The sequence below is a fragment of the Podarcis erhardii genome (assembly GCF_964252035.2).
Source record: "Podarcis erhardii genome assembly, chromosome: 5".
NCBI lineage: Eukaryota > Metazoa > Chordata > Lepidosauria > Squamata > Lacertidae > Podarcis > Podarcis erhardii.
In genome coordinates this window covers 47697602-47725254 of record NC_138509.1, presented here as the reverse complement: position 1 = coordinate 47725254, position 27653 = coordinate 47697602, and the positions used below count along the sequence as shown (strand labels likewise).

The window sequence follows — 27653 nt, the reverse complement described above, 5'->3', positions numbered from 1 at the left end:
CTCACCTGGGGTATGAAGTGGGAGCAGTAGAACAGAAAACTGAGATGTTGCCTACAACCACTGGCTTGGGTTGCCTTGTAATTGGCACAGTAAACCTGACATTTAAAGATGAATTCTTTCTTTATGTCCCGGGAGGCCAGCTTTAAAAATGAATATGGTATCAGAATAATGTAACCTTCATATATTCCAGTGGGAACCTGTTGAATCCGTAGAGCGCGACCCATTTACAAAGTTATTAGCTAGCAAAATATGTGTTGAGATAACGTACTATAGGAATGAGCAACTAGAGGTCTTGCTGCCAAATCCATCCCTTGGAGAGGTAGGATCAAAACAAACAAACAAATAATCAGACTTGATTTTAAATTGCTTACCACAGATTCTGATTTGCATTTTTGTTTGTCTAAAATTTCTCCCACAGCTACTGACCTGCTTTTGGCTTGGAATCCGATTTGTCTGGGCTTGATTGAGGGACTTATTGGAAAAGTTCAGCTTCACACAGGTATGAATAGTAAAATTCTTTATCTTACCAGATTGATGGTTAACGTTAAAATTGCTATGCCCTTTTGTGCTCGTAACTCCCCTGACAAGGCTTTGTTACCTATAATTGATAAAACTAAAGTGGGCTTTGTCAGCGCCTCTCAGACTGATTTTTCTGACACTTTCATTTGTTTCAAGTCAGTGTCTGAATTGCAACACATAAATAACTGGCTCTATTTACATATACAGTGGTTCATGTATATTTTGTAGTGTTTTCTTGACCTGAGGAAAAGGTAATTGGGAGAGGGGGGGAGGTGAAGAATCAGCATCTTCCTGTAAATAGAATTTCATGAGGATACAGAGGTAAGTAAAATGTGATGCTTTAGTTCAGCTTGAGCATTATTTGCAAATATAAATGCAAAGTTCTTGTAGATATCAGTTTAATTTTGGATTGTAAATAAAGGTAACTAATGGTTTCCTACAAATGACAGGGATATAAAAATGTTCAGTGGAAGATGTAGTTTTCCGGAGCATTGATTACTAACATTTTTTAGGCTGGCTTTCTCATCTAGTTTCCTCAAACACCATCTGCTTCATGTTGATATAAGAAAAGCTAGACGAGCTTGATTCTATTAATGGAATAGTATTGGAAATCCTGCCAAAGAAACAGCTTTCACACATTGAATATTTCAAAAGTGAGGTCAGCATGCTTCAGAGTCTTATTTGCTTCTGCTCTAGAGTTGTTTAGCCGACCTTTAAATAATAAATATTGTTAACAAGCAGTATTTGTGAATTGATCTTTTGTAATTGTTAGAAATTGATTAAAAACCAATAGTTGCCACAAAACACTAAATTCGTGGTTAACAACAAGAAAAACCCACACATCTGATTTTCATATATGCTTGAAAAAACTTCCTTTAATACTAGATTTTATTTTTAAATAGAACCAGTGGTCTTACCAAAATGGAACACAGATAGCTATGAGTGACCCCTATGCTCTTGCTGTGTACTCTTCAGATTTGACTTTAATATGGGCTCAACAAGACCCTACAGATTCCATTCTGTGGACAGCCTGTGATTTATTACACACAAGAAAGAAGAGATTTCACAGAGGGGAAAAAAGGTTCACTCTTTCTTCAGCGATGCCCTCAAAGTTCTTTTAAGGCTCTATAGATTAAAAGAGAACAGTTATGTAACACAATAGTACAACTGGTTAGAAGGAATCTCTCTTCTGAAGTGATCAGATTATTTGTGGAGTCATTCTACACATTGTACAGAATTCATGTGATCTGTACTACTAGAGGTTGGGGAAATCATATTTCTTAACACTTCCACTAATAAAAATAGTGATTTAGTGTAGTTGAGTTCTTGATGCAAGGAGTGCTTATGTGATGGAAATTTGTTTAAGACTATCAGCAGTCTTAAACAGACAAGACCAGAATTGTGTGCAGTATCTAGAATGACACTAATTTTCTATGATGCCACTGCACTAGCTATTGTCCTTCAACTTTGGATCCCTACCTAGAGGTTGTTGGACTTCATCTCCCATAATCCCTGGCTGTTGGCTAACCTTTGGGGGATGATGGGAGTTGTAGTCCAAACAACATGTGATGAGCTAACATTGAGGAACCCTGTGGCTAAAAAAACATTACAAATTTAGTCTTGAGCTTTCATTCCTGTAGTTTGTGTTTGTTATTTCTTGGTTTTTAAAATCCGAGAAATGCCATTTGCTTCTATTCCAATGATCTCTAGGAGTCTAGGTACTAGTAATGACAACTGACATTGGTTGTTCAGATTTGTTTGTGATGTATGTACAGTATGTTCATTTCTGATCTCTTCAGTGTAGCTACAGAGAGACTGTATAAAGTGATTTTCTGCTATTCGCAATGCATCTTGCATGAAGCCTCTGTTTTCTGTGAATGCTAAGCATATCTATTAAGCACAGAATTTAGAGGATTAGGCTGTTAGCACTGAAGAAACCAGAGCTGTTGGTAGATATCTAGCTTTCCCTGGGTTAAATGTAGTATCTGATTAAAATTTTATAAGAAGGCTCTGTGTGATGTGTCCCAAGTTAACAAGAACACTGCATCACCATTCCCTTGAAAGCCAACTAGCAGTTATTGATTCTTTGAGGAGCTGAGCTGGAAACATTGCTTTATTTCCTTGCATTGTGGAGCTCTCTGGTAATGTTGTCATGGACAAGTTGTAGAGCTTTGATACCATGGTTGATTCATTGATTAAGAGCACAGGCCTTGAATAAATAAAAAGGCATCTTGGCAGCCTGGAAATGTGTTCTGTTTCCAGAACACTGAATACATTTTAATGGCTTTCATATTCATGGGTGCTTATTAGTAACTACATTAGTTCTGCAATTTCGCATGTTCTTTTATAACACTTGTGGGCCCTTTCTAAAAATAGCTGTGAATATATATTTTTTTAATAGTTGACCATAGTTCTGCAGGCAGGTATGCATGTTCTTTTAAAACAATTGCTGGTCCTTTCTAAAAATAGCTGTGAATATAATTTTAAAAATAGTTGACCATGACCCAATTAAATACTAATGTGTACCTTGAGGCAAAGGAGCAAGTGAATACACTTAGCATTTTCCGTAGAGAGAATATCTTTATATTCTATGATCACAAAATGGAAAATCTATTAATTTTATTGCAGATATACTGACATTTTGCTTTTTCAAAGCAAATATGAGCTATCTTTTATTTTTGTATATGCCGAGGGTATCATTAGAGAAGAAGGGAGAAAGAGAGCATACTAGGATTGCAGGGATGACAAACTGTGTATTTTTAGGACCATACAGGAAAGCATGATTTCTCTTGGGCTCTGCAAATCTGTTGGGGGTTTCTCTCAAACCACTGGAACACTTTTAAGGGGGTACCTGGGGAGAGGAGAGGAATGGGAAGTTCAGTTGCTCAGCCCAGAGTGTCTGCTCTGTGTATAAATTGGTTGGATTCAACCATGATTCATGTTTGTCATTCTTTGGGAAGATTCTCCTAAAAAGGATGTTTGTTTTCTTTCTCAAAAATCAAATCAGTAAATAATGTACTTCCTCCTTTCTGGCAAGGCAGGAAAAGGCTGAGGTGCACCCTTTGTGTTAATTTTTTGGAGTAGCATCACCACTTCCTCCTTTAAAACCACCTAGTTCTGGGCAAGGAAGAAACTCCAGGCAGGGACATTCATGATGTCCCAGCTTCCCTCTTCAGATGTACAGGGAAAATCTTGAGGCTACCAACTGTGTATGTTTCCTGTTAGCTAATATAGGGAATGTTTAGTGGGGGGCAGCAGGGAGAGTCAGGTCTTTCATCTTGTGCTTTGATAGCATCCGTGTTTTCCAAGAGCGACAAATAAAATACATAATGCAATAGTTAACATTGCCTTTGAGCAGGGTATGTAAACAATTGCTGTGTTAGTAAGAGCTTGCCTCATCTCGCCCAGCATGAGAACTGACTTGCAAGCTTTAATTGTTGACTCCTGCCACTGAAAGATGTGGCTACGCTTTGGCTGTTGCTGAAAGGAAAAGGAACACTCAGTTTGTTGGAATTATTATAGACTTGTCTACAAGAGATTATAATTCTACAAGCTGTATATTGCTATATAACAATGTGTATATTGAGGGAGGGAAAGTCCAGTTCTTTTATCATAATTTTCACATTGAAGAATGTGAAACTGTAAATAACTGGGGTTGGAGGGGTTGAGTAATAAAGGGTTCAATTTGAAAATTTATTACAGTAGCCCTGAAAAGGACCCTTCCTTTTTAAATAAACATTGCAGAAAGTTGTTGGCTTGTAAATGAATGCAACAAATGTTGCTTCTGCTGCTCATACGCAGTCTGGCTTAAAGAATCTAATTTCACCTTGCATTAATCTTAGTGTAGCACATGAAATGGGGGTGGTGGCACACTTTGAATGAAATTTCCCTGTTTGTGTATGCTGCGGAATAAGTTGTCATACCATCTTAAAGCTAGAAACGGGTGATTGACAACCAGAGTCACACTCCCTTACAGACTTAACGGATCTATGAACTCATTAAGGCTAGAATAAATGGGAACGGCACATATGGAGACATTGTAGTTTTTGGTTTGCTCATTAGTTGCTCTGTGCTTAGCGGCAATTGACCTGAAATATTTGACTAAGATTTGAATAAGACTAAAAGATACCTCTCCAGATTACATTTGGTATTAAGTCTTTGTTTATGTTCTGTTACATCACTTAGGAAGTGCTGGTTCACTCAGGTCAAAATTAATTGTTTCTGCAGATGCAAGAAATATAATCGCCATAGAAGCATAGCATATGTAATACATGTTTTGTTTTTGTTTTCCCCAGAGCCTTTTTGGCTTTACCGTATATGGTGAGAGCAACAAGCACAAATGAACACAATTCTAGTTCTTATTTATGGAGCAGCTTTGTATTATATAAGGCCAGAGGTTATCTATTATTAAATCATTCAGGCTTTACATACAACTCTTCTTAAATATAAAATAAGGAAAATTCTTAGTGTAGCATTCATACTAAGTTAAGATTGCACTGGAATGTTTTCTTGCACTTTCCAAGCTATTTATGAACCTTTTGAATGCTGCTTAGCGATTTTTCAAATATTTAAGTGGTTTAGAACTGCTTTTAAACAAATAAACAAAACTCGTATAAATATATTTAAAACTTAACAAGTGGGGGGTTTCAGTTCAGTAGGATCATTTTGTGCATACTTCCTTTGTCATTTACACTTGAAAATGCAAATCAGTGAATTTGCTGGACGGCTGAAAATTTTATAGAATTGTAGAGTTGGAAGTGACCATGATGATCATCTAGTCCAGCCCCCCTGCAGTGCAATGTAGGAATGTAGACTCGAACTAATGACCCAGAGATTAAGAGTCTCATACTCTACTGACTGAGCTGTTATAGATGTAGGAATTCAAAATTAAAAAGTGATCAAGACTGTAACGTCAGATATTTTAATAGTCTTGCCTGTCTTAGCCATCAAGTCCATATTTCACTGGAATATTTATGACAAGCAGAAGCACTTGAACCTACATGGAATCCTATTTAAGAGAACTCTCCTCTTGCTGTTCAGACATTCATTTTAATCTATCAAGGTTGCAGGTTTAATCCCTGTATGGCATGGCTGCCTATTCATGCATTGCAAGGGGTTGGACTAGATGTTTCTCAGGTTCCCTTCCAACTCTACAGTTCTGTGTTGCATGGTTACTATCACAATGAAGGATGGCTTAGAAGTACTTGTATGTGGTCTTTAGAACACTTTTACAGATTATCGAGTTCAGTCGTTGAGACAGAGTTCTGAATGCCTTTATGCCACTGAACTTCAGTTCCTGTTTGCCTTGGTGCTTCCCAGGACAGAATGCTGCTTGCTTCTTGTGGCTGTGATCTGTATATATTTGATTCTATTAAAATGAGGGCTGCCAACAGACCAGGAAAACAGTTGCTAGGCTAGTTTTGTTTACTTCCTGGGCATTGTTAGTGATGAGAGAGAGAAAGCGAGAGAACTGTTGTCTCCCATCCTTCTAATTCATTTAAAAACGATTCTCCCCTCATCCAACTGTGTCTTAAAAGCATGCTGTGAGGATACTAGGCCCAGCAGCAAAAATTGGTTTGAGCACCAGCTGTGAAAATTTAAAACGACTGTTGCCAGGGACTAGAGACAGCGGTGTCTGTTGCTGTGCTGGCCTGTACACACCACACACAGGAGGTGGTGGTTGAGTGCTGCATAGTCAGCAAAAGCCACAGCAGGCTAAAGTGTGAACAATGACCTGGGTATTATCTGGAGGTGTCGGTCTTTAAGTTTTTATTTTTAGCTGCTGGTTTGTGGGTAGGAGGAGTCTTTGTTTTGTTTTGTTAGCGTGTTGCAAACGTTTTCTATCATAGTTTTGGGAGGCTGTTTCCCCACAATGTATTGTATGATACCATATAATCCCCCTTTCCTGTGGTATAATGTATTTATGTATACTTATTTTTTAAATGTCAGTATTTGGAGACCCTTTGGTTCTTAAAATTAAAAACCAATTCTATGTTTCCATTCTCTTGAGGTTTGTACTGCTGCTTCTTTAATCTTGGTTTTGTAGAAATGGCAGGCAGGGTGTTCCTGATGGGCAGAATAGCACACCAAAGTTTCTATGCTATCTCTAAAGTGTCTTATGGAGGCTATGGTTATATAATGTCCCTAGAGAATAGCTTGCACTGAAGGTTTTCATGACAGATTTTGCTGTTAAAGCATTACTTTCTTTGTGACACCTTTTTAGTGTTCAAGCAGTTCTGTTTCAAATTGATGGAAGCTGTTTCACCCTGCTGAAAATCTGAATGTGTAACCTTACAACATCCCCCCCCCCCTTTAGAAGGAACCAAGAAACCTTCTGTTTCAGATTTGTTTTTGCAGACAAAATGCATTTTATTATTAGCAAAGGAAGCCTTTGTATCATGACACACAATTCTAGAAAATTGCATGACTGTTCTTTAGTTAGTAAAAACACAAGCAGTTTCTATTTTGTTACTAATCTTATTACAGTATTCTATAGTTTGGTCAGCAAGAAATCTTTCCACTAAAATGGATGGTTTTCCTATATCTAACCTTGGGAGGAGGGGAAATTGTGAAGTCAAATGTTTGTAAATAGAAAAAAATATTTTAAGTATTCATTTTCAACAATAGCATTCTACAAGAGCCTTTGGTTTCTTGAAGCCACCATACATGGTGGGGGCAGATTCACTTGTTTAAATAAGGGTCTGCACACGGTCATGATTAGTAGTGCCTCTCTCCCTTTTCGCATAACTGAACAATGCTTTGAGTACAGGAAGTATATGCATGAGTGTTTTGTAGCTGAAGAAAGCCACCAAATTTGTTGTGAAACCTTGCTACTGTCTGTTATGGAAATGGTTTTGTTCCTGGGTTAGGGAGAGGGGACTACTGGATGGCGCTGTACTTCATGATAAGTGCCAGCTATTCTACCGTTTGTTGTTGCATGGAAAAGAGCCACAGATATGAATACTATATTCTGATGCCATTCTGCAGTTTGCAAGCATTGTTTTCAGACCCCCAGTACCAGACTGTTTGTATTGTGTTTTAACTGAGATGGCTCAATTGTGAGGAACGTTAGTTTGAAGGGTTGCTGCCTAACTGTGATAATGGATACGTGGAAATGGAAAATGCCATACTAATAGATTTGGATTTGTTTCAGATTTGCCTTGGTGGTTGATTCTAATTCGCCAAAAAGTCGTGGTTGGCAAGCTTCCAGGAGATCATGAAATATGCAAAGTAACAAAGATTGCAGCAGTACCACTCTCTGAAGCAGAACCTCAGGATCTGGAACTGGAGGTAACTTTAACACTCGGAATACTTTGAAATCTAGCAGTTGATGAGTGCTTATATGCAAAACTAGGGCTTCAGTGTTATCTGAGGCTCTTAATTGGATGGTGTTTTTAAAAGTTTGTACTTTGGGATTTCTTCTGTTATCTGCTGCCTTGCTGAATTTGTATTTTTTATTTTATTGTTAATAACCTTCATTAGCTGCTTTGAAGCATACATGAAAAGCTGCATATAAATATCCTGAAAATAGATAGATAGATAGATAGATAGATAAGAATATGCACATATTCATACCTAAACCACATGCTTAAATAAAAGATAATTTATTTAACATTCATTTGATAGGACATATGTAATAGAATATTGTTTCTTTAAGCTTTATATTAACTTAATATTTTCTTTTCAGCTCTGTAAAAAACATCATTTTGGAATAAACAAACCAGAGAAGATTACCCAGTCTCCAGATGACTCTAAATTTCTGCTCAAGACCTTCACTCAGATTAAATCAAATGTTTCTGCTTCTAATAAAAAGAAGGTAGGGATTTCTGTGGGCTTTCAAAATGTTTTTTCCTTGTAGAGTGCTATAAAAACTATTTGTATTTGTATGTATGTATTCTGTACTTTTTCCACAAAGTAGCTTTTTATGGTTTCCTGCCAGTCAAATCTGCTACTCATTCTAAATAAGCATCCCTGGCCTCTCTGTTTTGCATTTCACCCTGCAGGTGATATCCAGTTATGGCATCCCACTTGTGCAGTGCACTTCTGCTCCTGCAGATAGGACTTCCTCTTCCTTTCTTTTCCAAAGCCTTTCTCTTCTCCTGTATTGTTCTTATTTCTTTGACAACTTCACCATCCATCTGTTGATGGGGCACAAAACTTGGACATTTTTTATTTCTCTCTCCTTTGAGCATATTCAGTCCTTTACTGAGTCATATGGCATTGCAAACATTTCAAAAACATGTCTCTTTCATTTGACCCCATCAGCAAAACTTTGGGCCATGTTCTGTTTGTGTCCAGCTTCCACTGCTGCAGTCTTCTCCTCTGTCTAGCACAGGAGTGGAGAACCCAGCATCCCCAGACAGCATGACCAGTGCTCAGGGATGATGGGTGTTTTAGTCCAGCAACATCTGGAGGACTGCAGGTTCTCTACCTCTAGCCTAGAATTCTGCACCCACTATTCATCTTTCACCATTCTTACTATGACATAGTTCCTTACATCCTCATGCCAGCTTCCTGTCTGCTTTCCTATTCAGCACAATTTCGTTCCAGGTCTTTGGCACCTCATACGTCTTCATTCCAGTATATCCATGCCAATGACCTTTTACTCATCCCAACTCCCCCAGTCTTAGGTTTCCTTCTTGCTGGAATTGTGTCTTGTCTTTGTTGGCAGCATTTATGCCTGTCCCAGCAGAACAAATATGTAATGTTCCCACTTTGTCAAAAGGACAACCATAATGGCTAAAGCAGAGCTTTCCAAACTTTTCATGTTGGTGACACGCTTTTTAGACATGCATCATTTTGAGACACTGATTCAGTTTTGCATCATTTCACAACACGCTAATGCAGTTTTACTAGCAAACTGGAGGTTAAACCCTTTTCCAGCCCCAGGAGGAGCATGGGGAGTGTTTGTGTGACACACGTACAGACTGCAGCCAACACACTAACGTGTCTTGACACACAGTTTGGAAAGCTCTGGGTTAAAGGAACTAAAACACTTTTTGTTCATAAAGGGGCTAAAACATTTGGGACTGTTTAGTTTTGGGATGGCAGAGGGACTAAGGAAGAACATAATAAAGATTTATTAAAAATTATTTGTGGTTTGAGGAAAGTGGATAGACATTTTTTCCTATGCTACCTCTTAGGCCTTTCCATCTGTGAAAGGTACACTCTGTACTGAACCATTTGCTTTTTAGAAGATAAAATCTCTCTGTAGAACATGAAGTGTTTTGTAACATATGATGTGGTCTGATCTTTTTATCTCCCTCCATGCATCAAAATAGAGGAATACAGTATATTGTGTATGGTGCCTGAGCAACTTCTGCTACATTGGAAAATGGGCAGTCACGTTGATAGGGAAGGCCTATCAAATACAGTAGCATCTCGGGTTACTTTATCCTCGGGTAACGTAAACTTCAGGTTGCGAAAGCAGCAAACCCAGAAGAATTTGACCAGGTTTTGCCATGCGCGCATGCGCAGAAGTGGTCTACTACTGCGTGCATGCGTACAACAGTGATCCTCGGGTTGCGAAAACCTTGGGATTGGGCCAGAGCTCCAGAATGGATGTCGTTCGCAACCGGAGGTACCACTGTATTCTAAATATCTCTCCTATTTGAAATCTAAAATGACATAATACCCTATACAGTGGTACCTTGGGTTACATACGCTTCAGGTTACATACGCTTCAGGTCACAGACTCTAAACCAGAAATAGTACCTCGGGTTAAGAACTTTGCTTCAGGATGAGAACAGAAATCGTGCTCCAGCGGTGCGGCGGCAGCAGGAGGCCCCGTTAGTGAAAGTGGTGCTTCAGGTTAAGAACAGTTTCAGGTTAAGAACGGACCTCTGGAACGAATTAAGTACTTAACCTGAGGTACCACTGTATGTATCTTTCAATCTACGTGACCTGAAGAAGCAATACCTTAAATTTGTAGTTAACTTCTATGGCTGACCCATTTGCTTAATGAGGACAAAGGTCGAAGGTTGGGAGATCTTGCTGGGCTGGAGTTTGTAAAAGTTGTTTAATAGTATATATTTGGATATAAAATTAATCAAAGTAACATTTCCCCAGTCAGCCTAATATTTTGCTGTTTCATAGGTTAAAGAAAGTAAAGAGAAAGAGAGACTGGAGAGGCGGCTGCTGGAAGAACTATTCAAAATGTTTATGGACTCGGATTCTTTTTATTACAGTTTGACTTATAACCTAACAAACTCCGTGCAAAGGCAAAGTGCATGTGAGAAGGCTAACTTGCCACTCTGGAAGAAGGTAAGGTTGTCTGTTGAAACATTATCAGTGTTTTGAACAAACACTTGGATTCCTATGTGCATGTATCTGATCTTATTCATTTATCTGTAAAACCAAGAAACATGAATTGTTTCCTGTTGGTTTGTGTTCTGATAAGGATGAGTTTGCATTGTTCTCTGATTTTCAGATGGAAAATATTTACATTTTAATTTCATTTTCAGGTTGATGATAGATTTTTTTGGAACAAACACATGCTAGAAGACTTGATCAATATTGGTGTGAGTAATGTTTGCTATGAATATGTATTTTGTTTAGAGCCTCTGCATAGAAGGTCAAAAGCTGTTCTACTTGTTTTTACTTCTTAATCAAATTGATTAGTAAGGAGATTTGTCAGGCTTCATGGGTCTCATTCTAACTTTCTGCAATATATATAATTCTGTAATAAAAATGTAGAAACCTAGTGTGGAAGGGGAAAATGCATAAAATGCTATATTCATCAGACCATAGGAAGAGCCTACTTGTTCAGGCCAGTGGTCAGAGGTGCCATCTTCGGAAGAACATTGGGGGGGGGGCACACAATGTCCTGACGTCGCTCTGTTCTCGGCTCTGCATTTGGCTTGAACAATGCAGGGCCCCCTGGAGCTGGTGCCTTTGTCAGTGGCCCATCTACTCCATCATTCTGTTGTCACAGGGACCGATCTGATGCCTATAGAAAGCTTGCATGTAAGACCTGAGCATAAGAGCATGGTCCCCTCTTGCAGTTTCTAGCATCCAGAAGTGTGCTGCCTCTGATTACAGAGGCAGAGCATAGCCATCAAGGCCTGTAGCCATTGCTAGCTTTTACCTCCATTAATTTGCCTAAACGTATTTTAAAGCCATTCAATTTGGTGGCCATTATTACCTATTGTAGGAACGAGTGTGAAGAAGAACTTCCTTTTATTCACCCTAAATCCTTCCAACAATTAGCTTCACTGGAATTTCATGAGTTCTAGGGTTACGAGAGAGGGATGAAATATATATCCACTTTCTCCATGCCTTATAAATTTCTATCATCTCACATTTTCTCCAAACCGAAAAAGTCCTAAATGCTGCAACCTTTCCTCCTAGATGAGTTGCTCCATCCATTTGTACTTCCTTCATTTCTTTTTAACTTTGTAGAAATCTGAAGTGGATTTTTGGATTATCCCAGTCATCCAGGGATTTGTTCAGATTGAAGAGCTTGTAGTTAATTATAATGAAGCATCAGATGAAGAGAAAAGCAGTCCTGAGACACCACCTCAAGAGCCAGTCTGCGTGGATGATATTCACCCATGTTTTCTTGTGGCCCTTATCTCACGCCGAAGTCGCCACAGAGCTGGTAAAGTTGCTATGATAGCTTTCATGGACTGTTTAATAATAGAAAAAATATTGATTGAATCAAGAACTTGAAAAAGTTGCACAAGATTCTTTTTTTCAAAAATGCTGTTCAGCTGATACTCCATGCCTTCCCCCACCCCCCGGATGACTGTACCCAGAAAACGGTATTGCTCTCTTTTATTCCTTTCACCATGTAGTAGTGCTAATAATATTTATTTTGATGGGATTAAAGTTATGCATTTTTCACAGATTTGCTTTCCAATTACATTGATCCTGAATTACATTGACCATGGATACCTGTCTGATTTGGGATAATGATACAAAACTACATTACTTTCATTCTTCTGTGCTAGTTTTTGTGTAAAGGGGAAAGAAAGACTTGAATCATAAGGCATATTAACTGCAAGGACATTCATGGGAGGAAAACTTTCCTTTCTCCTCCACACTATCCTGTGCTACCCCCAAAGCCTTTTTTGCGGGGAGCACAGGGGAGAGGAGAGGATTGGAAACTTTCCTTATGTGGACATCCTTATTAACTTAACAAAGCTATTGGCTTGGATCCTAAAGTTATCAACAATTATTTAATATGCAGAAACATACACATTTCTAATTGAATTCTCTTACTGATAACCTGTGTGGCTGGCAAGAATAACTTTTCCAACTGCTTTGCAGGGCTTGCCATCGCCATATAAATCAGAAATGGTAATAAACACTGAGGGTGGAATTCATCATCATACTCTTCCAGTTGTTCCATCTGTGCAAGCATTGCCAGACAGAACAATCCTTCCTCTGTCCCACTGCATGCTATTCTGGGGGTTCCCTCCTATGAGCCAATTTCAAGGTATGAAGGGGGAGGAGTCGGGGGGAAGACCCATTGTTCAGGTAGAAGTCCTTGAACATGACTTCTGTTGATGGGGTTTGCTAGGTGAATCCCACCTTGAATATATGCCACACCCCTGCCCCTCAAAGGAATTAGTTTTCATAGCCCTGTGTATTCATTGTGAGGAAAATAAGCTGTTTTTAAAATAAAACTGGCTACATAAAATACATAAAATAAATAAACTACATAAGATTCACTGTAGTCTTCTGAATTTACAGATTGATTTCAGCCATCTAATTCCCCCCACCCCCAAATATCTGCCGAAGGACTAATTTAATCTACTGATTACAAGTTTGACTTTTGATTTGACATTTTTGATCTCTTCATTCTTTTGCTATAACGGAGTAGCATTTAACAGCTGGAAATTACTCTAGCAAATACTATTCATAGGCTTGCTATATCCTTCCTGAGAATTCTTTGTTGTTGTTTTTTAAAGGAATGCGTTACAAACGGAGAGGCGTTGATAAAAATGGGAATGTGGCAAATTATGTGGAGACAGAACAATTGATTCACGTCCATAACCACACCCTCTCTTTCGTTCAGACGAGAGGCTCAGTGCCTGTGTTCTGGAGTCAGGTTGGTTACAGATACAATCCCCGGCCACGACTGGACAAATGTAAGCGTTGGTACCTTATGAGTGATTTATGCTCTTACTACAGCGTTTGATAGACTTAAATATTTATAGCTATGTTTCAGGTCGTAGTAAAGGTAGTCACTTTTGTCCCTTCACATGTTCCTGGAGTATTGTCATTGCTGTTATCTCCATACTCCAGGATATAGCAAGCTGCTGCTCGCATTATTTGACACTCAATTGGCAGAGGGACAATTCCCAAAGGGACAAGTGCCACTTGGATGTGTTGTGTGAACACTGTAAACCAAACTACACAGATGAAACTTTTTTGAGTTCTTAAGGGTGGCAGGGGAACAGTGATGTTCCAGGTACACATAAAGAATGGTATATTAATTTAATAACGTAAACCTACAACCCTTTGTTTGACATCCTTCTATGGAAGCAACCACTCTGCAAACTAAATTTCTGATGGCATCTTGAAACTTGCACAGATCACTTTATATGGAATCAGATCAAAAGCCTGAAAGTCTTGAATGTGGCTGTTAAGTTAGATCAGCTGAGAGCATGCTACTTGTAAATCCATAATCAAGTTGAGAATGCCAGAGATTGAACCTGAGTTGTACTCTACCGCAGAATGTTGGTTTACCACACCTTCCCCCTAAAGCACAGTTTTTCAAGCAAAGTAAAGATGAAATTACATTTTTGCATTCATCTGACATTTGAGGAGGATAATACTTAAAATAGTGCTGAGTTTCAGTTTAAGTATTTCCAAATGTATTAGAAAGGTACATCTCCCCAGGAGTTTCTTTTAGTGAATTAGATGCACCTGTTCACCTGGTAGTGAAGATGGTTGGGATAATAGCAAGCTGCAGCGTTAGATGGGATATCAGGCTGCAGTTCTGTTCTGGAGTGGTACTGAACTGGAAGAAATAGTTCCTATGGAAAAATGCTCTGAAATTCATTTATGTTCCAGAATTGCCCAAATTCGTCTCTTAGCGGTAATTTTCTCTTTCCTATGAATTTCTTTCCACAGACTTCTCCATGCACGTACTTCCAACGTGGCCCTGTTTGAATACTTTAAACGTGCCCATTTCATCCCCCAAGCTTCCTTAACAAGGTATTTTTTTTGCAGGTGAAAAAGAAACTGTTCCATATTTCCGTGCACATTTTGAAGAACAGTTGAAAATTTATACAAAACAGGTGGGTTTCCAAATTATTACAAGATCATATATTAAAAGTTTGGAACTATTGTAATGGTGATGTATAGCTTTTAACTTATGAAGAATAGAACTAAATGCTTGCATTTCATATTGAAAGCTGTTCCTGTTCCTGTTGTTGTTAATGATGATGATGATGATGATGATGATGATGATGATATAATAATAATAATAATAATAATAATAATAATAATAATAATAATATGAATAAATACCCCGCCCATCTGGTTGGGTTTCGCCAGCCACTCTGGGCAGCTTCCAACAAAATATTAAAATACAGTAGTCTGTCAAACATTAAAAGCTTCCCTAAACAGGGCTGCCTTCAGATGTCTTCTAAAAGTCTGGTAATTGTTGTTCTGTTTGACATCTGGTGGGAGGGCGTTCCACAGGGTGGGTGCCACTACTGAGAAGGACCTCTGCTTGCTTCCCTGTAACTTGGCTTCTCACAGTTCCAACCATTGGAACAGCAATTACAACCATATAAGGTGACATGCTTAGGACCAAACAGCAACTGTATGCCAGAGAGCATCCTAACTATTGTTGCTGCCTTGGCAGGTTTCTGTGCATTTGTGTATGCGAACTCTTTTTATCCTAATCCTGAATGTTGGAGAGCTAGGAGAAAAGCAACTTTTCAACCATAATCAGCCCATAATGTTGGCTTACATGCAATTAATTGATGGCACTCTAAAGGACACAGTTTCTGAAGGAGCTTCTAGCACTTATTGAGAAAGCACACAGCAGTCACCTATAACTTCTCCTAGACTAGACATATTTGCCCCTTGTACATACTTGTTAGATTTCATTTGTCTTATGTACTTGTTTGCATTTTTATTTTGAAAACTTTTAACAGATTATCATTAACTTGGTGGACCAAGCTGGACGAGAAAAAATTATTGGTGATTCTTATCTTAAACAAGTTTTAATGTACAACAATCCAAGTCTTACATACGTTTCATTTGACTTCCATGAACACTGGTAAGTCTGTCAAAATGTCTTATAGCAATTTAATACAAAAATGCTAAATCATTCCATTCCATTCCATGTTTCTTGTAAGCTGGTATAGTATGGCAGGTGTTTTCCAGAGCTAAGTTATGCCTCTGTGAATGTTTTCAACATCTTTGTAAACTGTCATTTTGAAATATTGTCTTTATAAAAATGTTTAGGTGAGTATTTTCTTGTATGTGTTTATACATACTGATGTCAGAGTGAGTCAGGATTTTGGGCATGTGCACAGCTATTCAAGTTGATTTGTCTGTGATAGATACTAGAAAATGCTTTTAAAAAATCTCCATAAGGATTATTTTTTCCAGATTTCGTTTGATATAAAATACACAGTACTGCATTCCTCTAAGAGTAAAAATTCAGTGGAACTTTTAATCTTACTCTTCAAACAATGACCTGCACAATTCCTTATCTGCATCTCCCATGGTCGTATTAAATTATGTGTTATTTTTAATACACCTATATAGAATTGTACTGACCATTATTATATAAGCATCTCTCCGATGAATTTCCATGTTCTTGTGTTGAAAAAAAGAAAAAGAAATCAGTAAGTTGTATTTTCTTTGTACCTTTTAGCCGTGGAATGAAGTTTGAAAATGTTCAAACATTGACAGATGCCATTTCGGACATAATCACTGATGTGAAGTGGTGCTGGTTAGTATTAGCATGTTAATTTCACTCTGAAACAGAAAATAAATTTTACATAAATGATTGCATGCCACTTGCCCCCTTGTAATGATACACACGCTGCTTGATAGGGTAGATTATTTTGGCCGGTGATTTACAACTGGTCCAAGATGAGCTTGTATATCCCTCGAAGTACCCAGTGTACACTTGACAGTTCTTCTGGGCTGGCTGCTAACTGGGAATGCTTGGTTAGTAGAAGTGGTCAGGGTGATTTTTACCATCTTATGTTCACAACTGGTGTACAAGTCTATTTGGAGAGGACAAGCCTTTTCTCAGTTATCATTGCACCTAGTAATGCCCAGCCTGGACTATGTTAATTCATTCCATTTTGCTGCATTTAAATACAGTTTGGAAATCTGGCTGCCCAAGTAATGATGGGGTCAGGTGATCAGATCAAATGGAACCTATATTTCACCAGTTGCTGGTACATTTCTGTCCCATTTGAAAGTGCAGGTCCTAATAACCTTTGAATGGTGTGGAACTAAGCTGCCCACACTTTTCACCAGCTGAAGCCTTATTTATGTCTCTGCCAGGAGAAAAATTAAGCTTGAAGGCATATAGGACAGAGATTTTCTCAGTGGTGACCGTACATTTGTGGAACATACTGCCAATTAGAGAACGTCAGGACTCCATTGCTGCAGGCCTGAAGTCTTCTTTGTTCTTTGTCACATTTTCCTAAAAGGGCTTTATTGGGCTGCTGAATTAAATAGTTCTTAACCATAATTACTGAACTGGATATTTAGCCATAATTACTGAGGTTGGTTTCATCAGTGGTTATTTTAGTTACTGTTACTCATGTTATATATTTTATGGGAAGTTTCCTTGGAAGGCTTTTGACTCTTAAAGGCAGCATATAATAGTGTTAATAAAATTAATTAGGAGAGGTTTGGACAGTATTTAAAGCTCAGGTGAATAAAATGATGGCATCTCATCAGTGATAATACAGTTACCTCACACAGAATGGGTAATGTTTAGGTGCCCTTTTTGAAGGACAAGAAATTAGTTTCTTGAGAGTAATGTTCTTTGTTTCCCCTGTGACAGGGGTGGGGAAGCTTTTTGGCTTCATGTTCCATATCCTTAATGGGATTTCTGTTTTAAGACCGCAAACACTGCTATTGCAAGCATCGTGGCAATCAAGAGAAACCCTGCTTCTTGCAGATCCACTAAAACGGGGCTTCTCTAGTGAGCAGTGATATGTCCTGCAGTGTGCCTGTAAGAAGTGCAGCGATACCTGTAAAATACTGGGGGTAGTTTCTCCTCTCCTCTATTCTTCTTCTCATCTCAAGCCACCCTGTCCGGACCATGAGACAGCCTTCTTCAGGAAATAGGAGAGAAGGGGAAAGAAAGCATGCTGTTTGCAAAGGCCTCTGTAACTATGAGAAGAGAAGGAGGAGAGGGCCTAAAGCTGAACATTATTTGGAGAGATTTGTGGACATTAATGCAGCAGCAAGAAGATGATTGGAATCCCCTTCGGAACTTGAAATATGGGTACCCCCAACAAAAATTTAAAATTCGGCTTTGTAATTCGGAATTTATGTGATGTGATTTGATTTGATTGGTTGGTTAATAAAAATTATTAAAAAAAAAAAGCTGATCTAGTCCCCTCAAGCTGGACAAGGGAAAACACAAGAGAACTGAAGGAGCCAGGTGCAAGACCAGAAGAATGGAAGAGGGGAGGGAGTTTCAGACAGCCCTTGCCACACTTGTTTGAACTGAGGAGGATTTAATCCCTGCTCATCAGCTGATTAGCCACTACTTTGGCAGTGCAGGCACTCAGACAATGCAGAATTTAATCCTGCCATCCCACCCATCATTCGGATGGGTGGGGGTGGTTTAGGGAAAATGATTTTTTTTCTACACCGAGGGATGTAGGATTTTTTCACTTTAAGCTTTCTAATATTTTTCTTCTTCACTTTTTGCAAGGGTGGACCAAGCTGGAGTGATTTGTAAGCAGGAAGGAATTTTCCGAGTTAACTGTATGGATTGCCTGGATCGAACCAACGTTGTCCAAGCTGCCGTGGCCCGTATAGTTATGGAACAGCAGGTATTGCAACTTCAGTTTACAAAAACCTTTATTAATGAGAACTATGTGAAATATAGTCAATTAGACTAGTATGGAATGTGTGCATAGTCTATTCATACTTAAATTGCTTCAGAATAATTCTTCTAATGTGAAGCATGATCTTAGTGGAGAACAGTAGTTATTACCCTTGCCATGGTTGCACAAGTAATAGATGCAAATTCAAATTTTTGTCCGGTGTTTGGAGAACAAAGTTTCAGTGGTTAACAGACGAATGGAATAAACTTGCTTTCTGTAGCTTCAGAAGAAAGATAACAGCCCTATACTCCTAGAGTAAAAAAAGACAAAAGAATGGCACTTAGTAATAACAATAAAATTAAATTCCAGTTGAAGAAGTTGGGTGTGATGCCACCGGAACAACCACTGCCAATGAAATGCAATCGGATCTACCAGATTATATGGGCTAACAATGGTGATGCCATAAGCAGACAATATGCGGGAACAGCAGCTTTAAAGGTAAAAACATTTCACTTCAAATAAAAATAACTCTTAGGGTAATTCTTTTCAGTTTTGTTAACTGAACTTATAGCAGGAATAGTTTGCAAGGTTTATACAGGAGCTTATTGTTTTGGTTTAACACATCACATCTTTCTTAATGTACAGGACTTCTGCTGACTGGGCTGGTTAGGTGAATCCCGTCCATAGATTTCACTGTTCTACAGTTAATACTATAGATCAGGGGTTCTCAAACTTTCTACCAATGTGGCCAGCTAGAGACAGCTGAAAATTGCTGAGGCCCAGCAGTCAAAAAAACTGCAGTGCAGGGGCAGAGCCTGTCACAAAATAGTGGCAGATTGTGGCAGAGGTTGGAATTAATCAGATGGAAGTTCCAGGCATTTTCTAGCGAGTCAGTCGATCTTTGAAATTGCTAAATTCTTTATTACAGCATTTTCTTTGTAGGAAAAAATTCCATAGCTCAGCTTTCCTCCAGCTAATTACAGGCATTTGCTCTTGAGGTATCATGAGTCAGCCTTCCCGTGTAAGGCAGAATTTGTTGATCCAGAGGGGTCTAAGTAGAAAGGTATTTCCCCTTCCCACCCACACAGGACTCTAAACATATTTTTACCTGTCTCCGGTGATTTCTTCTGCTATCCTCCCTTCACATTTAGTTTGCTTGCTATTCACCACCCACCCAGCTGCCTGTCTCATTCAGCCTTTTCCCTGATCTTCTTATGCTTTATTTTCTCCTATAAGAGCTTTCCTCCATTATCCTCTTTTTGCTTTCCAGTTTGTTTAACAGTAATGATGATTGTGATAATAAATCATTAACCTTTTATCTTAAAAGTTTCCTGCAACACCTCTTCTGGCTTTCCCCCTCCCTCAGAAACCTTCCATTCCTCTTCCTCCATCTCTCTTGAACCTCTGTGTCTCCCAAGCACTGTTACTCAGCATGCGAAGGGTCGCTGATGTTGGCATTGATCCAGCCAGCTAGTGGGGTGGGATAGGCAAGTGAGGAGGGATTGTGCAGACTGAAACACTGAGGCCCACCTGAAAGCGATTCCTGGCCCACATTCTGAGAAACCCCAATACAGATCTCGTGTTTAGAATCTGCAGATATGTTTTATAGAAAAGGGACATATTTCAAATGGTGACTCTTAAATAAGTGCTATTTAAACGTACAGGAGTACTTTTTTAAAAAAATGAGATGTAACTCTCTGCTTCTGAAAGATGCGTTTCTTAAAGCAGTGGAAAGTTAATCTTACTTAAGATGTCTCTCATATGAATAACCCGTGCATTGAGTATTCAAATATGTGTTTTGTGCAATAGGGCGACTTCACAAGAACTGGTGAAAGGAAGCTGGCAGGAGTCATGAAAGATGGTGTTAACTCTGCAAATAGATACTACTTAAACCGCTTCAGGGATGCTTATAGGCAGGCAGTTATTGGTAAGATAGTTTCAGTCAATTTCCGTACTGAATAATTGTCTACTATGTATCTGTTGAATTTTCTTTTCATGTTGGTTTCTTTGAAATGTTAAAGATGTTTGGGTCTGTGTTTTCTACTACTAAATAGGTCAAAATCTTGTTTTGTGTATTTTTAAAAGTATGAACAAGACTGACTCATTTTAGCTGAGCTTTCTAGAAGTTTTGGCAATAAAACTCTCTCCATTTGTAATCAGTGAATTGTTTTTTTTAATACTTCAGTCTTGAATCATGGTGGAAAAGGCAGGGAAGACTCATAGCGAAATCCACTTGTCTCCTAAAGATAATGAAGGCATGCCCCTTGTAATTTGAGCATTGCTTAGCTCTTGCTTAAGAATTAGGTCTTGGTTAAGAATTTCAAAATACCTAAATCCCAAGAGTCAGAGGTATAACTTAATCAAAGCAGTCCATTTAGTTACTTACCGCCGGTTTATTCCTGTTATGCATTGATATTGTTATACATTCATTATGCATTCAGTGGTTTTTTTGTTTTGTTTTGTGTCTGTCTAGATTTAATGCAGGGCATTCCTGTGACAGAGGATCTTTATTCCATATTCACAAAAGAGAAAGAACATGAAGCGCTGCACAAGGAGAACTTGAGAAGTCATCAGGAACTGATTAGCCAGTTATTGCAAAGTTACATGAAGTTACTATTACCAGATGATGAAAAATTCCATGGTGGTTGGGCACTTATTGACTGTGACCCAAGGTATGCAGAATGTTCTATGGTTATATAGATCTTAAAGTACCATGGCATCTTTTACAGTGACCAAATGTGTAATAAGGTGGTGGAGGGATACAGTGGGGACTGGGGAAGAGTTGAGTCTTAAATGTTTTTCAAGTACTGTATTTTTCTCTCTATAACACGCAGATTTTTTCTCCTAAAAAGTAAGGGGAAATGTCTGTGCGTGTTATTGAGCGAATGTGTGGTCCCTGGAGCCGACTGGTGCGAGCGCAGGGGCAAAAATCAGGCAAAAATCAAATCGTGCGTCATGGAGGAGGGAAGCCTGAAGAGAGGAAGCTGCTGCTTTCCTGCATTCTGCCTCAGGGTCTTACTGCCCACCCTCTTCTGTTTCGTTGCTGTGTTTGCTCAAACGGAACAAAGAGCAGGCAAATCCCCTCCCCTCCAGGCAAGCAGAGGGGAAAGGAAAGGATCGCGTCCGTAATGCTTTCTAGGGACTCGCAGGCAGCCGGAAAACATGCAGGTGGGAGAGAGAGAAAGAGAGGGGGGGGGCTGGCTTGGGTGGGTGGGGGGAAACTTTTGCCTTCCTTTCCTCCCTCCCGTTAAATCCCTCTCCTGCATTCTTAGCCAGCTGCTTCTCTTCACACCCCTTTCATGCTCCTTGTCCCTTCTGTGTTTTTCCTTCCCTCCCCACTTAAAACGTGGTTACAAAGCACGGATCCATATGGATCCTCAGGATCTTTGCATTGGGTCACCCCAAATTCACCATCAGATCACATAGCATGTCCATGGCTACAGCCTGCACCAAAAAAATCACGCACCCACTGTTGCCTGGAGCCACAATGGTGCAAAAACGTGGTTACAAAGCACAGATCCACAGGGATTCTCAGGATTTTTGCATTGGGTCACCCCAAATTCACCATCAGATCACATGTCTGTGGCCACAGCATGAAGCACAAAAATGATACATACACTGTTTCATTCAGAATCTCCCCCCCCCCTTGTTTTCCTCCTCTAAAAACGATGTGCGTGTTATGGTTAGGTGCGTGTTATAGAGTGAAAAATACAGTAATTAGAGGCCATATTCTCTGATTGTGCTCAACCTCTGGTACATGCCCTCCTAACAACAACAACAATTTATTATTTATATGCCACCCATCTGACTGGTTTACCTCAGCCACTCTGGGTGACTTCCAACAAATTTAAACACCAAACATTAAAAACTTCCCTGTACAGGGCTGCCTTCAAATGTCTTCTAAAAGCCAGAATGTTGTTTATTTCCTCCGCAAGGTGGGCATAGAAGGCCCTCTGCCTGTTCCCCTGTAACCTCACTTCTTACATTGAGGGAGCTTCTGCTTCTGTCATTATTCTGTATGTTTTGTTTTAAATTGGTTTGCTGCATTTGTTGTTGTATTTTCTGACTTGGAACTCCCCTGGGAACTTGTTTTGAAGGTGGTGAAAAATCCCTATAATAAATGCTGCCATGGTAATATCTAAAACTAGCCATGTGGGTGGTTGGATCATTCAGAATGTTACTACATCTATGCTACAACTCCCTGAGAGCATTACTATGGTACCTCAGAACAGTAATTTACTTTGAAATATACAGCAAAACAAAATTTTGAAGAAGAGAAGGATTTCTAGGTTTTATTGACAGACTATATGAAGCAAGGCATTAGTAAACATGGTTGTTGTTGTCATTACTAATGATTGACTCCATACTAGTTGCAGGGTGTAAAAGGCTTCAGAAAAGTGCTGTGAAATTTTCATGTCATCCTGTGTAAAATACTCTGTTCATTTTTGTTTAGCCTTGCGGATGCTACTCATAAAGATGTGGATGTCCTCCTTCTGCTTTCTAACTCAGCATACTATGTAGCCTAGTAAGTAAGATTCTTTCTACTTTACACATTGAAAACAAAGATATCAGAACATCTTTGCTACTTTTTTATTGCATTGTAATAGGATTCAGGTGTGATTCAATCCAGATCTAACTCTGAGCATTGATGTCTTTTTGTCTAGTTATGATGATGAAGTAGATAAAGTAAATCAATACCAAAGGCTGAGCCTTGAAGATTTGGAAAGAATAGAAATAGGTAAGACCTCAAAGTTGTTGCATTTTAGCTGTTCTCTCCTCATTTCTTGCCTAAACTTAAGCTATTTGTCACAATCATTGAAAACACATGAATGAATAACAGTCTCTTCTATATGTTGAGCACCCAGGATTTGCTACATTTATATGCCCCCACATGTTGTCAACAATAGCAATGCAAGAGGCGCAATACAAAAGGCAAAACAAGCAAATCCATTGTACCAACTATGTCCTTATATGTAATGCATTTACATAATAGAACAGCAGAGGACCATTCTAGGAGGGCAGTTGATCTCAGCTAAGTCAGCAGAGGGTGGTCTCACTGTTACACTTCTCCCAGTGATGTAATAAAGTAGAATGGCTGCTTAGGAAAAGAGCTGAAAGGTTCAGAGGTGTTATTTAGAAAGTTATGTTCTTTATTTCTAAAAACATTCATGCTTTTTGTAAAGGTCCCGAACCAACTCTCTTTGGGAAGCCCAAGTTCTCGTGCATGAGGCTCCATTATAAATACAAAGACACAAGTGGATATTTCCATACTCTTAGAGCAGTGATGCGCAACCCTGAAGAGGATGGAAAAGGTAACACACTTCTACAAAGTTTTTAGAAGAGAGGTAAACCACTTTTCCCAAGTCTGACCACTGCATATAGAAAGTAGAACTTAATTATAAGAATTGAGCTGAACAATTGAGTTGAATTAAACAAAATAGGTTCACTGAGAACAAGAAGGAAAGGAAATTGCTATTTTTCAAGAACTTGAGCAGAAAAACTCAACACTCCACATTTCAGAGCCTGGTTTTTTAGTCAATCAATTGAATTAATCAACATGAATTATAGATGCCAACTCCTTTAAGGCCCAAGCTATGGTGTTCTCCCAGCTTCGCTCCCTTCAATATCTGGGGGAAAAGGAGGAGGAGGGACAGACTGCAGGGTGGAAGAGAAGCTTCCCTTGCATTTATGTTGCTCTCCTTTGGCTCTTTCAGTGACACCCACTCCACCTGCTTTGTATGTGAATGAAGCAGACCTGCATTTAAAGATGCATTTAAGAGGGGATAATACTTTATCCAGTCAACAACTAGGAATAGTCCTCATTCTTTTATGCTTGTGTTCAGCTATATGGCTGCATTAATGTGCCAGTTGCAGAATGATGGGCGTCTCTCATTTCACATTGCTTTATGCTAAATGGCTCATTTGCCAGGTTAAAAGTGAGACCAATAGAAAAGCTTCACCGAAGCATCTACACACTCAGTTTTCACAAAACGGAAGTAGTAAGAGAGAATATGCTCTATTCATGGCTTTAATGGACAAATAACATGCATTTCAGATACTCTTCAGTGCATTGCGGAGATGCTGCGAATCACAAAACAAGCCATGGGGTTAGATGTAGCTATTATTGAGAAGAAACTGGAGAGGTGAGTTAATACTCTTCCCTTGGGGAGTCCCAAATCTCTTGAATCATAATACTTGTACTGGTTGCTTAAAGCAGCTGTCTACTGACAATTAGTAACTAAGAGCTTATCTGCACATGCATACAAGTATTACAGTACCCATCTACAAGTTTTTAATACTGTGCCCCTCGGGAGAGGGGTGTGTCATTAGGTTTTTTTTAAAAAACACACGTGCTGAATGAGGTTGGGGGAGCAAGTCCACAAGGAGTGTTCTCTCTTCAAGGGGCTTTGGGTGCAGGGAAGGAAGATGATGGTCAATGCCTAGCTATCTAGGAGAAAAGTATGCAGAAGCTAGTGCTGTATTTATGTCTCACTAAACAAAAAAATATTCATTAGAACGTGTCTGAATATTAAGCAATGTGTTGAAAGTATATCTGAATGTACGTTTATCAGAGGAAGTTACTGATCTTCTTCATTCTGCAGGAAAAGCAGCAAACCCCATGAGGACATCATTGGTATTAGATCCCAAAACAGAGGCTCCCTAGCCCAAGGAAAGAACTACTTAATGAGCAAGTTCTCATCTCTTAATCAGAAAGTGAAGCAAACCAAATCCAATGTAAACATGAGCAACCTGAGAAAGTTGGGGAACTTTACGAAGCCTGAAATGAAAGTCAACTTCTTAAAGCCGAACTTGAAAGTGAATCTTTGGAAATCTGACAGTAGTCTTGAAACCATGGAAAATCCCATGGCAGATGCTAAAGCCAACGTAGAATCTGACATTGAGATCTCCTCAGATAATGATTCATTCCATTCTGATGAGTACCTTTCAAATTCCAAATCTGATGATGACCAGCAGTTCATGGACTCCTTGGAGAACGTGGGACAGATAGATTATGTTCTGCCCAGTTGTGGTATCATCGCCTCTGCTCCTCGGCTAGGCAGTCGGTCCCAGTCTATAAGCAGCACTGACATCAACATTAGCATTCCTGTTCCTTCAGAAATCCATGTGACACACTATGAAGACCAAACTAACAAGTCTGAATCGGAAGGGAAAGGACCCCAGGAAACTCCTGCCACAGACAATGCTGTAATAGAGTTCACTAAGCCAATTGATGCCTACTGCCACAGATTTGTGCAGGATGCTCAAACTAAGATGACAAGTGTTTCAGAAACAGAGATGAATCCTCAAGAAGCTCAGCAAGAGTTGGATCGCATTAGCAATAATGCTTCTAAGAAAACTGAATCTTGCTTGGGAACAGTTGTTGAGGCTCCTTCCAGACCATCTAAATTGGATGTACCATTTTCAGAGTCAGGATCACAATTCTTAGCAGTAGAAAACACCAATGCTAAGTCTCATAATACTCCAGGCTCCTCATCCAGTGTACTGGAAGCTGGGTCAGGGTTTCATATGACACCTTCACCAGCAGAGAGTAATGGCAGTAGGGCAGTCTCTCCTTTTGCAAAGATTCGCAGCTCTATGGTTCAGGTGGCTAATATTACACAAGCTGGTTTGACCCAAGGAATCAGCTTTGCGGTGGCTAAAGTCCAGAAAAGCCCAGCTGAATCAGAATCCGTAAATGAAATTCAGCAAAATGAACTGAGAGAAATGTTCACGCAGTGTCAGACACGGATAATTCAGATCTAGAGAGCACACGCTTCAGATTTAAGTTGTACATATTGCTAAACAAATGGTTTGTAACGGCCCCTTGAGGGGAGGGGGTGAACCAACTGCCACTAAGTATTGGTATCAAAAAAATGCCAGTAACTATGTTTACAGAAAGGTTTGGGAGATGCTAATTGGGTTCTGAACAGGTTTCAGAATTATCCTCAGGCAGCTGAGCTGGTGAAGGTAAAACTACTAAACAGGTAGCTCATACACCAGTGGTTGATGTGCATGTTAAGTTTGCGTGATCAGTTGCACAGTTATCTTTTGAGACCAGTTTCTATAGGCCTTCTGATTTATGTAGAAGGGGGTGGTACTGAACACCTGTCAACCTTATTAATCTTGCACTGTACCAGTGAACTATTTTACTCACAGATGACATTCTATTTATTTTTCAGACTAACTTTTTTTATTTATATTTTAAAATTTGTTTTCTTGTCGTTCTAGTTGCATTCCTAAGGGAGGTGGTCTCTGCAGAGGAAGGACTTAAATACCTATGCCTGTGGGGGGTGGTTTACTCTCCCTCCTCTCCCATAAATTCCTTGCTTCTTCCTACCTCTGTTAATTTATAACTATGGTATCTAGGAGCAATCAATAATATAGTAATGAGTAAAAGCTTGCAGGGCAGCTGCTGAAAAGGTTTTTCTTACAATAAATAATCTTTAAAAAAACTTACGGTGTGTCTGCAAACTATTATGTGTCTTCTGTAGTGAAACTTGACACCCTACTCTTAGGCTGCAGCCTTTATTTTTTTTTTGAGGAAAAACAAAGGTCTAACTTAAAAAAAAATGCTGAATGTCAGGTATGTGCTAATGTGTTCATATGAGGAGACAATTGCCTAAATAAGCACGAAAGCACCAAAAAGGACATAATCTAAAACATACTCATCCATAAAATCATACTGCTGATATTTAAAATCCAATTAATGCAAAGTGTTTCAAAACAGTTGTAGTTGTAATCAGTTGTGAGACCAATTCTGGCTTTGTCACAGTACTGGTGGGGAATGAGGCTGCATCTAAACATTTCCCCGGGAATCTGATTCCAAAAACCTGATGTGTAAGAAGTAATTTCCTATATAGCTCATTCTGTTATTTCCCGGAGGAGTCTTGTGACTGATGTTCTATAGTAGAATGTAGCAGCAGAAACAACATCGGATTCTGCTAAGCTTCATAGCCTCACTAGTCCTCATTCTAGAGTCAGGGTCTCTGTATGTTAGTACATGTGTACTATAGCTAGACTGCATGTACTGTTCTAAGCAGTTAACGAGTGTCATAATGGTGGTATGATGTCTTTGAATATCTCTGCTATAACAGAAGTGATCATCACCTTAACCTGATTGTCCTTGTCTAATACTTTTGA

General features: G+C 39.1%; 1 protein-coding gene across 2 annotated transcripts in view; it reads left to right on the top strand.

Moving 5' to 3' along the window:
* INPP5F (inositol polyphosphate-5-phosphatase F) overlaps positions 1-26949 on the top strand; it is a 39103-nt gene extending 12154 nt beyond the window's left edge. For both annotated transcript variants that reach the window (XM_081863646.1, XM_081863647.1), the window contains exons 2-20: positions 419-499; positions 7673-7809; positions 8207-8335; positions 10615-10782; positions 10983-11039; positions 11920-12118; positions 13434-13613; positions 14701-14768; positions 15636-15760; positions 16364-16441; positions 18398-18518; positions 18882-19010; positions 20322-20439; positions 20986-21184; positions 22966-23037; positions 23177-23250; positions 23696-23824; positions 24568-24655; positions 25115-26949. In XM_081863646.1, coding sequence (XP_081719772.1) covers positions 419-499; positions 7673-7809; positions 8207-8335; positions 10615-10782; positions 10983-11039; positions 11920-12118; positions 13434-13613; positions 14701-14768; positions 15636-15760; positions 16364-16441; positions 18398-18518; positions 18882-19010; positions 20322-20439; positions 20986-21184; positions 22966-23037; positions 23177-23250; positions 23696-23824; positions 24568-24655; positions 25115-26276 — 3314 coding nt within the window. In that variant the 3' untranslated portion in view covers positions 26277-26949. The remainder of the gene's footprint in view (positions 1-418; positions 500-7672; positions 7810-8206; positions 8336-10614; positions 10783-10982; positions 11040-11919; positions 12119-13433; positions 13614-14700; positions 14769-15635; positions 15761-16363; positions 16442-18397; positions 18519-18881; positions 19011-20321; positions 20440-20985; positions 21185-22965; positions 23038-23176; positions 23251-23695; positions 23825-24567; positions 24656-25114) is intronic.
* The last annotated feature ends 704 nt before the right edge of the window (positions 26950-27653 follow it).